Source organism: Ambystoma mexicanum, chromosome 1q (genome assembly GCF_040938575.1).
Source record: "Ambystoma mexicanum isolate Mex_15411 chromosome 1q, UKY_AmexF1_1, whole genome shotgun sequence".
Lineage (NCBI taxonomy): Eukaryota > Metazoa > Chordata > Amphibia > Caudata > Ambystomatidae > Ambystoma > Ambystoma mexicanum.
In genome coordinates this window covers 508391047-508408801 of record NC_090922.1, presented here as the reverse complement: position 1 = coordinate 508408801, position 17755 = coordinate 508391047, and the positions used below count along the sequence as shown (strand labels likewise).

Genomic DNA, 17755 nt, shown 5'->3' with positions numbered 1-17755 from the left:
TCAAAGTGCATAACACATTGCATGCGCCCGTCCGTTCCCCCAAACTCCATCGTCTTGTGAAAAGGGTTAATCAAAGAGATGCAAGGGATGAAAAGATTTGCTGAAAAATCTGCAAAAATGTAAGCACTGGGAAGAGAACAGACTTGTCTTGGTGAGAGGGATCAGAAATCATGCCCTATTTTCGCTAACAGAGAACTAGTTACTTATTGACTTTAGTGAGAAGCCAAAACTACAAATGAAAACAGCACAGAGTCAGGCATATTCAAAAAGCAAAGTGAAGATGTTTAATGCTTCGAGACGTGCTATGAATTTCCTATCCAAAAACTGAAATGTGCTCATAATTATACAATCATCCTGTTGTATTGCTCAAGTCCACTCCCATCTATGAAGGCTTTGTGCTTCTCTGTAATCTATTCCCATTTGAAGTTAATGAAATGCACAGGACAGAGAAAACTAATGGTGTCAAGTGATCGGCTATAACAAACAGGGAAATTCAGAAAAAAAACTAGACTTGTAAGGCAAGGAGATGCAGTGTTTTAGCCAAACATTTTAGGAGCAGTCCTACTGAGAATGGAAAGTCCAAAACTCTTGTTCTAGGAGTTGGTGTTGTGGTGTGTGTGGACTATTCGTCCTTTCGCCACAGAGGGCAGCCCTCCCCTTGGGGCTAGGGAAGTGAGGCCACTTAGCAAGACCCTCCCTAGGTACTGGGCAAGTGGGACCTCACTGGGAGCTACTCCGCTCTCTGCTAAAGAACTCCCGGTCTAGAATACATTATTTGCCTACCGAAAAATGACATTTCTTCAATCTCTTTGGCTTCAGGAAATTCTGGGTCCTGCCTAAACGCCACAGTCAAATAAGAATGACGTACCCCTTTTGGTTGGGACGACGTACATAAAAACACAAGAAATCTTGAATGGAGGAGAGAGAATCCTTTGCAGATGCAACCCTCTGACGGGAAGACGTCCTGGAGGGGCAGAACCACGATGGACCGCAGATCCAGCAATAGCGTGGCGGGTGAACGAATCACTAGCAAGAGGCTAGAAGGATGGTCTGCTGGCGGACGAAGAAGCCAATGTCAGGATTCGAGGCTGGGAAAGCCCCAAAGGGTACGGGAGCCTGATAAACCCAAGCAGGCAGACACCCTACCTATGTCGGTGAACAGTAACAGTCGAGGCTGGGAAAGCCACAAAGGGTACGGGAGCCTGATGAACCCAAGAGGCAGGCGCCCTATCTATGTTGAGTTGAAGCAAGCCTATAAGAGGGTCAAGGCTTTGGAGAGCCCTGAGAAACAGAGACTAACATTCAAGACTGGCAAAGCCACAAGGGAAGGGAGCCCAGAAAACCTGAATGGGCAGACGCCCCACAGAGACCAGGATAAATTAGAGAGAGAGAGAGAGAGAGAGAGAAAGCAAGAAAGAGAGAGAGAAAAAAACCTGGAGGATTCCACTAGTCAAGTATAAAACATGAAGATTGTCAAGCACCAAGTCTGAAATAGTGGAACTGTATTAAGAAAATCTTTGCTTCGTAGAGAGAGAGAATAGTACTGAATTGAGATTTGGCAAATAGAGCATAGAGCATGCATAGAGGTTCTGAAGTGTATTATGGGACAATGACAAACCTTTAAAACCTATTGAAAAGAGAACCAAATGATTGTGGCAAACAGAAGCCAAGGTCAGAGGCTATTGCTCCGGACTCCTCCTTTCCGCTATGTTTCCCCAAGTGGTAGGGCCAGTTAGCTATTAGGATTTGGACTCAAGAAGACCATTTATTTTAACTTTGACAAGCACCCTTACTTTAAGGTGGTTAGGCTTACAACTTCCCTCATAGCAGTAGGGCCAAATAGGAGTTTTCTTTTTAATTGAATAAAACATCCAATTAACAATGCATATCGTAGTCGGAGTTCTTCTTCCGACTAATAGCTATTTGCAAGTCAGTTTAAACAGTTCAACACCAAAATGGCAGGCAAGTATCCTAGAGCAGCTCTGGCAACCCCATTCAGGTGTTTCTGCCCAGTTGGGCATCACCAGTCAGCTGTGGCTGGTAAGCAGTCCATCTAGGTCCAAAGAACAAAGGGTCCTTGTCTGGACTACCTCTACTAATTTATGGTAAAACCCTGGCGTTTGCCTACTATTTAGCAAGGAGAACCTAATAGAAGCATCCTGCAATCAGTTTTGATCTACAGCCAATCTGGATACAATAGAATTAGGACTACTTTACCTACCCTTTTCCTGTTCCCACATAAGGTTGGAAGATTAACCAGAATGCTTAGCAGCATGGCCCATTTCCCCCATTCTCTAATCTTGCATATCAAGGTGGACTCAGTCTATTTCATCTGTCTCAGAAGAAGAGTTTTCTTCAGCTTAGAAATACAGTGGTTGCACTAATCCACTGGTTGATCTGCTGTATTTGTATTAAATTGTCTACAACAGTGCTGGAAGTTACCCAATGCTGTAATGAAAAGCTACTGATATGTAATCTTAGTTCATCATAGAAAACCAGGATGGAGAACTAAGTTCATGTGTAACTTTTTCTTCGTTTAAAAAATAGAATTATATTGAGCTTTTATATTATGCTTCATGCCGGAGATCAGGACTGTAGGCTTGGGACCGCGATTTAAACCATGACGCTCTGCGTTGCATTCTTCCAAGACAAACACATTGCACCTGAGCTATCCCTCCTGGGATCCTTATTTATTGTCCAACTCTTAATGGAACAGCAAGTCTATCCCTTGCAAAACAGAAAAGCAAGAAAATCATTAAAAAAGGAGAAAGACAAAAGGAACTGCATTAAGATGGAGGACAAAAAAAAAAAAAGAAAACCTTAAAAACGGTTCTATTACCAATCACGTTCCTTTAGGCTGCTGTCCAAACTAAGCGTGTGGTCTCACATAGGTGTCTAAGCAAAGTGTGCACAGAAATCCAGGTCCTTTCCAAATTTCAGCAATTTGTAGGTTTCTATGAAGAGCTTCAATGGGCATATTTACTCCGAGATGAAAGAGCTCTGAAAGGGTTTTAGTGGGTCTCCAATAACACAAACTAATGCACAACATTGTTTAACCGGCAAAGGACTGTTCAGTAGATAGAAACCCAGTGTGAATGGTCCCATAGTTACTAAAATGCATTGTGGATTTCTGTATTTGTATATTATGCTTATACGACGCTTTGGCCAAAGCACTTTAAGAATTAAATTGATACCAAAAAACAAAATAAACAGTAAATGTCAAATGATAAAGATAAAAATATCATGAAGAGAAATAAAATGTTCTATCAATCAAAAGCAAAATGGAGAAAAAAGGCAATAAAGATCTGAAAGAGGTAGTTGGTTCTAATGCTTAGGGACTTGGAAAGAAAATGAGAAAAGTCGAGAGTGTGCACAGGGAGAGTTGGGAGCGAGCTAATAATAAAATGTGATTGTGAGCGAAGAACGAACCCGCTTGTAAAGTGAAATAAGGCGAGGACGATATGGAGTAGCAAGACCATGAATACATTTCAAAACCATGCAAAGAAAGTGAAAAAGCAGACTGGTATCAAAGGGTAGCCAGCAGAGAAACAAGAGACACAAAAGGAATCCCTAGGAGAAAGGCAAAAAATAACACAAACAGGAGAATTATGAATCGAGCAAATGGTAGCCAACTGATAGGTAGGAATACCAATTAATTGCACACACAGTAATCACGGCAGAAGGTGGTCAGTGAATACACAAAAGCATAGCAGCATTAAGTGACAGAAAAAGAAGGGCCTTACGAACATTATACGGGTGGAAATGACGAGATCAAGCAATGTTGGAAATATGAGAGGAAGAGAAAGGAAAATAATCAAAGATAACACTAAAGTAAGCAGAGACAGAAATACAGAGTTGAGCTTGGGGTGATGAGATAAAGGGGGGGGCAGGAAAACATACACCCTCAATTTGAACAGATTAAAGATTAAGCTAGTGAGCACTCATCCAGGCAGGTATGCCAAAAAAACAGGCAGAAAGTGCAGAATGGAGATAGTCAGAGAAGGAAGAAAATTAAAAGGAAATGTGCCAGTTATTTGGGTAAAAATGGTAGCAATTAATGCAGATAATAGCAGAAAGGGGAATACTGTAAAGAAAGAAAGGATGGTGGCCCAGGGGGAATCATCTACCGGAGAGGGAAAGGCAGAGAAAGTTGGCCAGACCCGGAAATGTAGTAACTCAGACCAGAGATATAAATGGAACCATTGAAAAACAGAACCAGAAAATCCTAAGGAAGACTTAAAAGAAGAGAGAATAGTATGATCAACAGTATCGAAAGCAGTGAAAAGATCAAGTAAGGTATGAATTGAAGAATTCTTAGCGCACTATACAGAAAGTAAACAATCAGCGACAAAGCAAGGGAGTTTCAGGACAATGACAGAAGCAAAAACCAGAATAGTGAAGAAACAAGAGTGGTCATCCAGAATTTTCAAAATAAAAGGAAGACGGGAGATAGGACAAACGTTAAGAGAAGAAAAATCAAGAGAAGGTTTCTTAAGAATACAAACACAAATAATGATGGCTTTGTTAAGAATAAGATTAATGGTACCATGCTTAAAAGTCAAAGAAAAGTTGCTATGGGAAAACAAACGATACAAAGCAGGATCAGATGAGAAAGCAGTGAGAGACAAACCTTAGAGGAAAAGGCAACGAATCAGACAGAGAAGCAGTGGGAGAGGCACGAGCTGGAAAACCTGCAGTGTCGTAGTCAGTAAAGGAAGAGAGCGAAGACAATGAAGAAGTAACCAGAGGAAAATGAGAGGGAGGGTCAAAATTAGTAGGACGAGATGAAAGAAAAGAACAAAGAGAAAATGTAGAAAGATCAGAAGAAAGAAGAGAGGGATGATGAGAAGGGCGAAGCATATGGTTAAGCAATTGAAATAAATGGCGATGATGGGAGAGAGCGAGAGCAAGAAATAGTTCAGCATAGTACTGTTTGTTAGCCAGGAACAGAGAAGTGTCATAGGAGGTATGAAAAGAGGATAGGAGCTCCAATTCAACAACCTGTCAGCTAGCATAGAACAGTTTAGGGAAAATAGAAGGCAATGAGATGGTCTAATTTATCAGACCATTAGAGACAATATGTGAGGAGAATGATGGTTAAGTCTTCAGTGATGCCCTTGTCTTAATGTTCTTGTAAGGCTTGTGAGCACAGAAAGCTTAGATTTCTCAATCTCTTCTAGCTAAGGTTAAGGCCGCTACTGATACAAACAACTGTACAGGACAAATGTTCTGAGACTGATCTATACACTGGTTAACTATGGGTGAGAAAAGCCTTCTGACTGGGGTCAACCCCATTTAATTTCTGGTAGATACTTTTCCTGTTTCCTTCAATACAGTCACACGATATTCTGGAAGGTTAGAATATCTGTATGGTGGGTGCTGAGGAGTCACACAACAAGCTCAGAGATGGACAGTTGCTGTAGCACACACTGTGAATCATTTAGGATAGGAAATGCCATTTGCAATGCAGTGCATAGTATGGCTCTTTTGCCAGCTGGCTCATAGAGTAGGCCATTGATTGGTCAAGTAAGAGTGTTTATGATGATTCTCCTCCGTTTTAGAATTACTTTTGCTGAGAAGAATCAGAGGCAGTGCATAATGAAAAATACTGACTAGCTGATCTAAAGAGATGTCCCCGAAGATTCTGACTTTGGGCAGCTCAAGGTGAAGCTTCTGCATTTTGAGCTTTCTGTCCTCACAAACAGGCGAGTACCCCACTGTGCAAGGACAGTTTGCCCAATACATTTTTCAAGACCCATTTGTAGCCTTGGACCTAATACCCTCCTGCTTGTTGTACTTTTCATGTGAAACAACATTGGCGTGGACTTTGTAGAGGGTAGACCAGCTTTCAGAGCCAGTTGAAGTGCTCACGCCAGCATGTATAATTTTCCTTGGGTTGTCAGGTGACCCACAAGAGCTCCAAACATCCGGTGATGTATTGGTCACTAAGATTGCTGTGCAGGAAGCTTCTGAAGATTGACTCTGTGCAGTAAACTAATGTCCTTGAAGCACCAAAGATAGGAAAACCTAGCCTTTTCAGGCAGTCTTAGAGTCGGCTTTAAATGTTGCTGCAAGTCGCGCACTTTCTGTGATCACTGGTCTTGCGGGCATCCTTCAAGTGGTGTCATGTGCAGTCATGCATGAGGTACAATAAATGTGCATCATGCCATTACACACTGAAGGGATGAGATTTGCCTGGCAGTCAGGTGACTAGACAGCAATAGGTGACATGTTTGATGCATCTTTTGAAGGGTTCACACATTAGATCAACCAATAGTAATTGTAATCTTTTTGGAGACATGAACTGGGAATCTGCCTTCAATGCACAAGCACTTATCAAAAGTGGCGTAAGAGGGAGACAGTATTTGTTCCATTTTTAACATAAGGCAACAACTCAGGAATACTTTTGTCCTTGTTTGTCTTGTTTTTTTAACTATAAGTACAAACCCATTCTCTGTGTTCCGAGAGTCTGCCTTTAGTAATGATCAATCCAGGCATTATTAGTAAACAGCATATTAGAGTGTGGTATTTTTCTTTTTAGTACCAACACAAAGTACTAGTATGTTAGTCCCTTTTCTATGTTTAAACGAAGAGTGTGACTTTCTATCAAAAATAAACCTTCTGCAGTTGGGGACGAGTAGGCAGAATATTTTTGTTTTTATTTCTACTCATTTTGGGAGGAATTTTAGAATTGGTTGGCCAATTAATATTACTTTATTTTTGCTTTTTTAGGATAGAGAAAGAAAACTTGCATCCAGCTCTGCACAACACGAAACAGATCAGCTCTTGCACACAAAATGCATGAATACGTTAGATGTTCGGCAATATTTAGTATACACAGCATATTTAGTTCATACAGTGGATGCAATTGATTGATCAGTGAATAGTGAAACTGCGCACATCCAAGTTTATCAAATGTATATAAAAGACGCTTCAGATGAAAAACGAGATATCAGGGATGCTAAACTTCAAAAGAAATGGTGTACTTATAGTAATTCCATCCAAAAGGTGGAACAGAAGTTATTAAAAGTGTAAATACCCACACGGCTGCAGATCTTCCCACTTGTATACAATATCTTTTGAGTTATTTATGACTTTTGGATATCCTACAACCCTCTTTAAATCAACTCAAGCATGCAGGATTTCTCGTCCTCTAGCATTTGCTCCTTGTAACCCCATAAAGCACAATCATATCAGCCTAGAAACAGCACATAACTAGCTGACCAAATTATCATAGCAAAAGTTGGCTGATCATTTTTATCTGTCGAGTCCATTCTTTATCTCCTTACATTGGCAGAGCAGATACTAAGACGTCTGGTTTGAAGCTGGAAATCCTTCCCAAGCACTCAAAACAATCTGTATTGCTTATACAAACTCTGGTTATGCACTATCGGAGGAACACGTTTTTTTTGTTGGTAGAAGCAATTCAAAAATGGAGGATTCCCAAGCTAGCGTCAAAATCTGTGCTCATGTGAAAGGTACATGCAAAGTTTACCAGGACAAACATTGGTGAAGCATCGGCTGGTATAGATGCTAGTGAGTCAGGTACATTTTGCAACTAGCCTGAGCTGATGGCTCAAGGCCTACGAATGGAAGGCTGTATTGGTATAAGAGGCCATGGTGCTGTTCTCAGGGATTTGCCAAGCAAAGGTGGTTTTCCAGGATTGTCCTTCCCTGGTTTCAGCTCATTAGGTGTTACATGAGGCATTGGAGGCTCTACAGGTTTTAGAGGGTGTATTGGACTGGTTTTTCAGAGCCTACCCGAGAGCCTGCTGTTGAAATGAGACCTATATTTGATGTCAGCATTGAAAAAGTGGATCTGAAAGGTCAAAGTGTAACAATCAAAGGCATCCCGGTGCTACTGTGAAGCAGTTAAATGTCAAGCTATTTCCCCCAACAGCAAAGTATCCCTTGACAAAAAGCAGGTTTTCAGTGCAATCATCAACAGCAAACGGTGCTTACACTGAATACTGTGTTGCTCAGAGATACCCATGGTATAACAACTGAGTATTAAGGACACAAGGGAACCATCCTCAGCCCTTTGGGCTTTTTTTGGTGGGGAACGAATGACGTTGAAGAATCGGGCCGAATCCTGGAAAGACTTAGTGGTCATCAAGGTTTAGCCCTTGGCATTTATACCTTGACTTTGCCAAAGTAATGTGGTCACGTCCCTTAAAGTAAGCAACGACCTCTTGACATGGAACACATTTGTATGACTTCCGTGCCTTCCCCTGGTCGTTTGTGCATTTCAAAACCCACTGTCGGCACTACTGCATCTAATAAGGTGACGGCAAGGGATTAGTAAAGCTGGCATATGAACCATGTCGCCAATGTCCCCTGCTTCCTACAAACCACAATCGTAACCTCAATGTCCCTGACAAACCAATTGCCTAATCCAGATTACAATTTACTGCACGATGGTTAACCAAGGCTGGTGCCAGCACAAAAGGGACACACAAATACTGCTTCAGGGAATAACATTTTTACAAAGAGTTTGGTACAGTCACATCTAGATTGTCCAGTGATCCTCACCTATCTGCAGAATTTCAGACATCTGGCTACAGCATCCTCCCTCAGCTTTCTCTCCAAGTTCTGTAAGACGGCAGAAAAGGCATGCAGCTGGCTTCAATCCTTACCATCAAACTATTTTTTATCAGGTTGCATTAGGAACCTTCCCATCAAAGACTTCAATATTTCCTGGGGAGTTCATTAAGAATCCCACTTCTTGCACCATTGATGGGCCTGCGGATTGTAGAGGTCTGGCAGAAAGCCCAGGCAAGAGATCCTACCGGCTACCATAAGGTAGGCAACTATTAAGGTTATACTGAAACTCAAATATTCCATGCTTTGTGCCTCCTATAGGCCCATCTCCCTGTTAAATAAGGAAGTTTTAGCTGAGCCCTGATTTTATTTATCCCCTCAAACGTTGATACACCATGATCAATGTATCTTCCTTCATGAAAGGTCCACGGCCCTTAACCCGAGTTGGTTTTTGCAGTCCCGGCACAATTAGACCCCAAAGTTCAAGCAGAGGCGGCTCCGCTTGATGCGGAAAAGCATTTGACTCTGTCATAGGAGTTATTTTTCTCGGTCCTGGAAAGGATGGGAATTACGGGACATTTTCTTCGATCTGTAAAATTGACGCCTGCTTTCATTCTTACTGTTCGCTTTAGCTGTTGAACCTCTTGCTGCCATTATCAGGCAAAAACCCCTCGATAGGGGCTTAGCGCTTGGGGGCTGGAGAGAGTTGATCTCATTATATACAAACAATTTTCTCTTTTACATGAAGGACAAGAGGTGGACAAGTTTGAAAAATTCCCTTGGCTAAGAATTGGTCAAAATACCTGCGGTTTCCCCAGACAAAAATCAACTGGCCGAGATCATGGTACATAGGTGGGAGCGGGACTGAGTGGCTTTTTCTGGGAGTGGAGGTTAATAGACATCATGGGCCTCATCGCAAGTCCGGTGGTAACCATGCCAGTAAAACCAGCAGGTTGCCGCCAGACTTGCGAATTTTACCGGCGCCTGACTTCCCGGTAACACCGGGGTATTCCAACCCTGGCGTTCCGGGAATTCAGGCGCCGGTATTTGCAAGTACCCATTCCCGTTTGAGTCACTCAATGGGAATGGGGACCACGGAAGCACTGGCACCATTAATAACGGTGCCGGTGCTTCAGTGAAACTCTGCGGGCTGGTGCCGTTCCGCCAGCCAGGTCAGACCCTGGCGGGCGGGACGACACCCACCCGCAGAGTCGTACTGTGCCAGTCTAGAAACAGGGTGCCAGTAAGCTTACCAACACTGTGGTTACCGGCCCAGCACAGACGTAATGAGGCTCCATGACTCTTTACCACAAGATAATCACGTTATAAAGTCTGTCTGGTAACAGCCAAACAATGTATTGTTAAAAAGTGGGATAATACGATTGCATTGTCGACCCGAGAATGGTTGCAGGACCTAACCTGGAGTTGTGACATGGAAGCTACATTCCAGAGATAGCACATTCCAGCTCTCGCCCGACGGATTTCTGGGAAAATGTTCGGCAATATCTTTGTAAGATGGAAAATAGACGAAGATAGGACCTGCACTTGCTGTGAGCTGCAAGTTAAGACTGCCTCCCTGACGATGTGAAGAGCACAGAAACCGGTAGGAGGAGAACACATATATACACACACATATATATATGCAAGTCCATTGCACAGTGATTACACTGCCCAAGAACCTTGAACTGCACATCTTCGGACATCATATGTAGGTGTATACCACACAGATGTTAAACAAAACAGCAGACTAATCGGAGGGCATTTTTCAAATTCGCAACAGGCTGCATAGTTAGTAATGACCAACATAATCCACAAATCAACAAGTAACAAAAGCACACTACCATACCAGCGGACTATGCCCCTAAGCATGGCCTTCAAAATCCTGATGTTCCTAAGCCCATCGAATTACAAACATTTTGATACAAAGACCCTACATAGGTTCATCTCTATTGATATCATTACTCCTTCCATTCCTATCGTGAAGCTTATACTAAACGTTCTGCAACTCACTAAAATAAATTAAAAAAAAAAATCTTCTTTCACCAAGAATTGAACATGAATTCTCCTCAACACTCCTTCAAGAATTACTCTTTATGGAACTAGTCACATCAAGCCCTCTTCCCAGGACTCCCCACAACACACACATAGAAACCACTGTTGATTGCTGCAGGTTTTACAAAAAACATAATAAAACAAAATACATCTGCACCAGACATGTTAAACAAGATTTGCACGTAAACATGAAAGACCAGAACCTAGAAACCTGTGGGCATCTCTGTTGGTAGAGTGAAGATGCCCGGCCCATATCAAGGACCCTACGGCAAACTACCTCCCCACTCTGAGCCAAGGTGTGATTGACTTTGAGGTATGTAGCCTGTTCCTGGTACCATGATGAGTGTGCCGTGGCTTCCATTCATCATGGATTCATGGCCAGCTGAGGCAGGCCACCCTTCTGCCAGAATGCTACCACCACACGGTCTGCTTTAGGAGCAGTCATGACAGTCTGGTTAGTTGACAGCCAGTGAGAATGGCAATAATTCAAGTCTGCAACAGAAAGGGGAAAAATAAAATCTTCAGCCATGGAACCCCTTTCCTCCCGTTATGTGCCCTGGTGTGCCCCCTGTGTGGCTAGGGAAGCAGAGGTAAAGCACCAACACGCCTGTCCCCAATCACGGAGGCAACCTAAACCTGTGCCTGTAAAAGGCTGCCGTAGGTTGGAACAGTGCCCTGCCTTTGGGCGTCCTGACCGACCTGCCTGCAGTGTTGCTTGCAGCATCTTTAGTGCCCTGCCGTGAGGGCAGGCAGGGTGTGTTCACTTCATTGCCTGGGTGTTGCTTGTTGTATTCCCTGCTGTGCCAAGCAGTCAGATTATCCTCAGACAGCTGGGGTAAAGCTACTATGCCAAGACTATACTTACTTACACTCGTTTATTTTATCCATGTCATAAGAACTGTCAAATGTGTGTGTTTTAAAAGCCAGTAGTTTGCTGTAAATAGCAAGATAATGCTTTTACTTTTAAAAAAGAAACCCCTTTACACGCCAAGCGTGTGCTCTACGAGTGATACCATTTCTTGATCGCCCCATAATTTCCTAATGTTTTATATTTAGACTGCGTCATGCTACAGCTGAGCTATGGTGCCACAGGGACCCTAGTTGGCCAATTAAAAAAAGTCAGAGGCACAAAAGGAAAGAGGACAAAGCAAAGGGATAGGGAAAGAGAAAAAAATATAGAGATGGTTAATTGGAAAGAGGGGTTACGGGGAGTGTGAAGGAAGAGACAGAGGAGAGAAGTTACAGAAGAGACGGATAGAAAAAGAGCAAGAGCCAGCACGTGAGATCAAGGGAGACATTGTATGACACAGGCTGAGAACATCATCCATAGGCAAATGGGAGAATTAGCTCCACCAGTTCCTTTGGCACATATACTTAGCTAATAAATGGAGTAGGGGGAGTGGAGGAGCTCTGTGTTCCTCACTCCTCCTACCAGAGAATTTGGGCAACATTTTAAAAGTCACAGGTATTGAAAGATTTAAGAAAATATTCAGTGCTTGTGAAGGATGCAGAGATGAGTAGATGGGGGCTGAAGAGAGATGTTGTGGGAGTGGGTTAAAAAAGAAAAAAGTGGAGTGGATTCAGGGGTTGGGGAAGGGACAAAAGAAAAAGCGTGATGTGAGAGTGAGTGAGTGGAGCAGGGTATGGGATCAGTACCATTTAGGGACCATCTTTCACCAGTCCATCTCGCCGTGAGCTCAGGCGAGAGGAAAGACCCCCCTTAGAGCACACACCTTGCTGTATTTCTGGAAGGTGTACCCACTCATCTCATCGCCGTCAATGGTCAGGCACTCCAAAGTCACATTATCCCCCTCTAGCACAGGACCAGAGTGGTTCTGCAGGAACAAGACCGGAGAACCTGCAACAGAAGATAGAGAAGAGCATACAGTGAGTCGAGAAGAGAGACAAGGTAAATAATACAAGATCAGAGTAGATAAATATTGCTCTACTCACGGATTGCTTATTTTAGTGTATAGCTTGTTAAAGTAAGGAAGTACGGAACCCAAAAATGTGTTAGTCAGCCTTAATAATGAGGACTGTATGCAAACAATACATATAGTGCTGCAAGCTTTGTAAGTTTTCCACTATGACAGAGGCGCATGTACTCCGAAATGGAGAACCTCAAAACACATCAATCAGCGCAGGGGGAAATTGCACCTTGCTTACTTTGACCACCAAATGCATGGATAAGGCACGTGTTCCATTACACCAGAAAAGTAATTCGTTCTAGGCACCTCCCATAATTATTTTGCAACCTCTTAGTTTGCTAAAGCTATACAATGCCACAGAGGATTTTGGCATAATAGCCCATTGAGTTACACAACATGGGGTGTGCGGATTTACATCTACAGTTGCCAAGAAATCTACAACTGCTTCCCACGCATCAATTGGCCTGCAGTCCATCAAGATGTTCCAGAGCTGAACGCCTAATAAATACCTTGGCCCTCTTCCACAAAGGCCACAAAGAGCTGCAATCTTGCCCACCTTCGGACAGTAATTTGTCACACTACTTTGTCTCCAGATCTGATATTGGGAACTTGGTGATATTTAAAATCAAAGCTTCCCCTCCTTACACAACACAGACATGGAGAGACGCATGAATTATATGGACGGCTGCCCTGTACTGCCCAAGTGCATAGATCCTTGCAATGAAAAATGTTTTCAGAAAACTATTTTTATCATAGGTATTTTGTGGGACTTTCTGTGCTTCTTCATGTAGCTAAATTTAACATTTTGAACACAAACTCACTAATATCTTGTTTCAGAAGAAAACACAAACCAGCTGCATGTTGCGCATTTCATGTTTTGGATATGTAGACCTTCCCATGATCACAAGAAAAATAATTAGCAAAACGAAAAGGGTAATGCATCGAAGAATAGCGTAGCAGACACTGGCAATGCTCTGTACCGGCAGGTGAAATCATCCTTCTTTGGGAAGATACCTAAGCATTACTCTGCATACAATATTCTCCTGAATGAACTAATCTAACCCAAGCACTGCTCTGTGCAACCCACCAAAAAATGTTCAGCCTGCCAATTGAAAATCGAACACAAATCAGGCTTAGTCCAACCCCAAAAGGGGCAGTCCAGCCTGAACTGCTAGGCCACATTCCTTCAGCACAAGCAACACCAGGTATGTTTCAGCCTCATTGGGCATCACCAGTGAAGTTTAGCTTGGGTCGATAGGCACAGAAGGGATTGAGTGGTTAAGATTAATTTATAACTTCTAGCCATCAACCTTCAGTATTGCATTTGTCACAGTGTGGGAGGGGTATGAGCAGAAATGGGTCCTGAGCTTGGTGTGACGAGAGACCCAAGCTATACAGATATTCCTCCCTTATCACGCCCACTATGGCCAAAACAGATCTGGTGATTGCTTGCGGTCTTGTGCAGAAGGGGTTTGAAGTAGCAGTTCGGGATGGACTGCCCCTTTTGGGGTGGAACCCTGCCTGAAGGTCTTTCCCCTTCTGTAATGGCATGGCAGGCTGAAAAACAAAAGTCTGGGGGTTGCCAAAACAAAGCCAGTGGTTAAGCCTCATGTATGAACTTCCAGCCATCATCCTTCAGTTCTGCATTAAAAATCGTTCTACAAAATTGCTCATCAAATAAATTGGATTACTGATCTAGAGATTTTTAATGACCAAACTTGACTAATCAATGTTTTATTAATCTATGCAAAGAATGACATACGTTGGAAGGCGAGGGCAATCCCCAGGGCTCTAACTGGAGAGAAGCTAGCAGTGGTCAGAAAAAACAGGTAATTGGGTCATATTTGCATCGACCCTCATTGGGCAAGCGTGCATTTGGCAAGCGACGGGTGGTTAACCTAATTGCAGTCAACTTTATGGTGGTCGGACAGTAAAATGTTTAAAGAGGCATTCCCCTGGATATACTTATTTTTTAACATTGATGCAATCACCACACAAGGTATCAACACTAGAGAGGTAATGAAATGCTTCCTTCCCATTGGCGCTTGATCAGTGAGTACAGTGTTATGTTACATGGCTTTAACACTGCACCACATTACACCATAGTGGTCTTCGAGTGTTGGGCTTGTCTGGAAGTTGGAACATTGTGCCCTCGCCCAGGGTATTCATAGATTAGTCTGCAAAAGAAAATTCTAAGGAAGAAGATCAGAGGACAGGAAAGAGTGAGCGGAGTTGGGGCCAGGCGTGGGTGCGGTGGGGGGACAAAGACCGAGAAGGGGCGATGTAGCAAGGAATGTTTTGTGATAGCTTGGGTGCAAGTGGATCCATGAAGGTGGACCATAGGGTTGTAAAAAGGAAGGCATACTCTAACAAGTTTGGAATTAAATTGACTGTCCCGGTGAGGCAGTTTTGAAGAGCAATAGAAAGTGAATAACAGAGCGTTTGGCTGAGTGATGGGCTAGAGATGTGCTCCAGATGCCCAGTTAAATCATCGTGGCCTTTGGGTGGATTTTCTTTAACTTTTTTCACAGACAAAACTGTGTATATTGGCATTCACTCATGCACCAAACTGATCTTTGGGAGAAGGACCGGGTACAGTTTACAATATCAGAGCCAACACACATACTTGATTAAGACCATTCAGCATCCTGTCCCCATTCACAGTACAGCAGGATTCCCCATGACATTCTTATCCAGCTATAAAATTCCACGACTTTGCAACCAAAGAATAGGAGAGCTAAACGGCTTCAGCAACTTGAACAAAATGTAGAAAAACGGTTAAAGGCAAATACCAATTTGGAATTGCTCTTTATGAGGCAGATGAGAATAACAAACGGTGGAACCAAACTATGTATTGAAACCAGCACACGTGTGGGATGACAGCCCTAACAGACACTAGGACCAAGATCTGAAAAGATCAACTTGGATAATACCTTAGATGTTTCATCCAGTAAAACAATTAACCTATTTAAATCTGCCCCTTTTTCTGGAGGTGGGACTTTGTTGTAGGAGAACAGCATAAGGATTAACTCGTGCAACTGAGACTGTAATCAATGATTTCCTTTTAGAAAAGCCACAGATGAACCATGAGGGTCTGCTGCTGGGGAGCGGTTATTGGATTCAAGTATTATAACGATTTTCCCTTTGTAGTAAACAAGAGTAAAGCTGGATGACTAGACAGACGTAACTACCTGGTCACAAGTTCCACTTTCCATGCATACACCAGAAACCTCTTACATCTTGAGATGAAAGCTCTGCTGCATACCGATACACAGCTTTTTATTTTTTCAGTGAGACTCTTTCTATTCACTGTGCCAAATCAACATCTATATTTGAAAGGACTTGGGAAAAAAAACATCTTGCCATTCCATGTAAATTGGAAGTTGCCGAAATCCACTTCTTGTTAAACCAATCATCGATTGGCCTAATTTAACAACCCTTAATTTTTCAGACGAAAATTCAGCGCGTAGATTCCCTGTGCAGGCCTTCCATGTAAACAAAAACATGTCTTAACGCACCTGGATGGATATGCAACTCCGTTTTACAGGAAGGCTATAATGTTGTGTTGGGATGGAGATGAGGCTATCCCACCCCCACTAGGCCTTTCCAGTTAGGCGAGCTTGATACAACCCACAAAGGGAGTGTGGGGGGATGGCGGGGCTTGGGGGGGGGAAACAGCCCCCACCTCCAGGGTACATATAAAGGCCTGATAGCGCATAGAAGTAGGTCAATAGCACTAGCCATGCCCCTAGCCCGGGACTTCAGTGTGTGTGTTCTGGGCTGAATACAAAATGAGGGCTGCAGCACCTGCATCCCGAGTTCACACAGAGGTGCCAAGCCACCAGCAGACCAGGCCAGCCCTGCACGGGCCCTACTCCCAAGGAAGTCCATTCCCCTTCTGTCCCTCCAGTTGCAAATATTTAGTATCACATTCAGGAATGCGCCCTGCACATAGCGTGAGACAGTACCAGGCCCTGCGATGCACCCATCCATCTCCACTAAACTGCCACCAGGGCCTCTGACCCCCACCACCCCCACCCAGCCAGGCCAGAGCTAGCCACCCTCCACCGACCCGTCCCTCAGGCTCTAACCTCCCCAAGGTGCCCACCACAGATCTAAAGCCCGAAAGACTGTATATCTTACCAATCACAACACACGTCTCCTGTAACATGAGGTACCAGGAAGGATAAATCAGATCAATACTCCAGGGGTAAAGGGGGAGACCTTGGGGCGGTAACTGCGGTATTAATGAAACTCTAAAAGGTAGGGATCACTATACCTGTGTTTTACGCTCCTTTCTGTCTGGCACTTCTTTCCTCTGATGCCCAGGTGCCTGCCATAATGCATGAATAGCCGGTCTTAGTTGTTCAGCTAAGATTAGAGACAATGTATTTATGCATGCCCCAACCTTCACCGCCTGGATGAGCCCAGCTGACCCACATGGACCAAGATCGATAACGAAGAACCAGCCAATTAGAGCCTGGCCTCCCCTATGGAGCAGGCCCTCGAGTATGTCACCCGCCAATCCGCCATGTCGATTTGTACCATATGTAATGATGTCACTGATGCTTTGGGCCTTCTTAATGTGCTGCTCGTGTAATTTTTGGCAGAGCGCTCTCAAACAGCAGAGTTCTTTGCTGGCATTTGTATTTTGAACAAGTAAAACCTGGTTATCCTTGCAACCTTTCCCTTGGCCTTATTCCCTAGTGGGTTGCATTTACTCTGGAGTGTGCGTATAGAGTGGTCTAAGCCTTCAGTTGTCCTAGTCACAATGAAGGAGTCGAATATGATTTTCTATGCTGAAACATATAAATCAACCCAATCCATATTTTGCCTACAATTAGAGTGGTTTCACAAGAATGTAGTCCCATTTCAAAACAGACAAATTGGGATTTACTGAACATATCAATTGGGGGATTACTAGTCTACTAATGTATTGCTGTATAGCATCACACCAAGTTTCACTGTATTATAATACGGGAATTATCAACATTTTGCTTGATTCACTAGTTGTTGGGTTCAGTTTGGGATTTACACATTGTGTTAGGTTTTCTTTTAGTACCACCTTACTTATAATCTTTTGTTTTCATCTCTACCTTATGTCTATGCAGTGCTGTAGACATCACCAATTCTGTTGCTTATTTTCTCAGAATCATATGATTATTGCCCCATACAATGTATAAATCAAGTAGAGTTCTGTTCAAAGAAAGAAACTTAGAAACTAAGGAAAACAT

General features: G+C 43.2%; 1 protein-coding gene across 2 annotated transcripts in view; it reads right to left on the bottom strand.

The window, feature by feature from the left end:
• The window catches only part of LOC138530138 (uncharacterized), a 249224-nt gene that overhangs the window by 122358 nt on the left and 109111 nt on the right, over positions 1 to 17755 (bottom strand). For both annotated transcript variants that reach the window (XM_069640885.1, XM_069640886.1), the window contains exon 2: positions 12327 to 12451. In XM_069640885.1, the coding sequence (XP_069496986.1) occupies positions 12327 to 12451 (125 nt within the window). The remainder of the gene's footprint in view (positions 1 to 12326; positions 12452 to 17755) is intronic.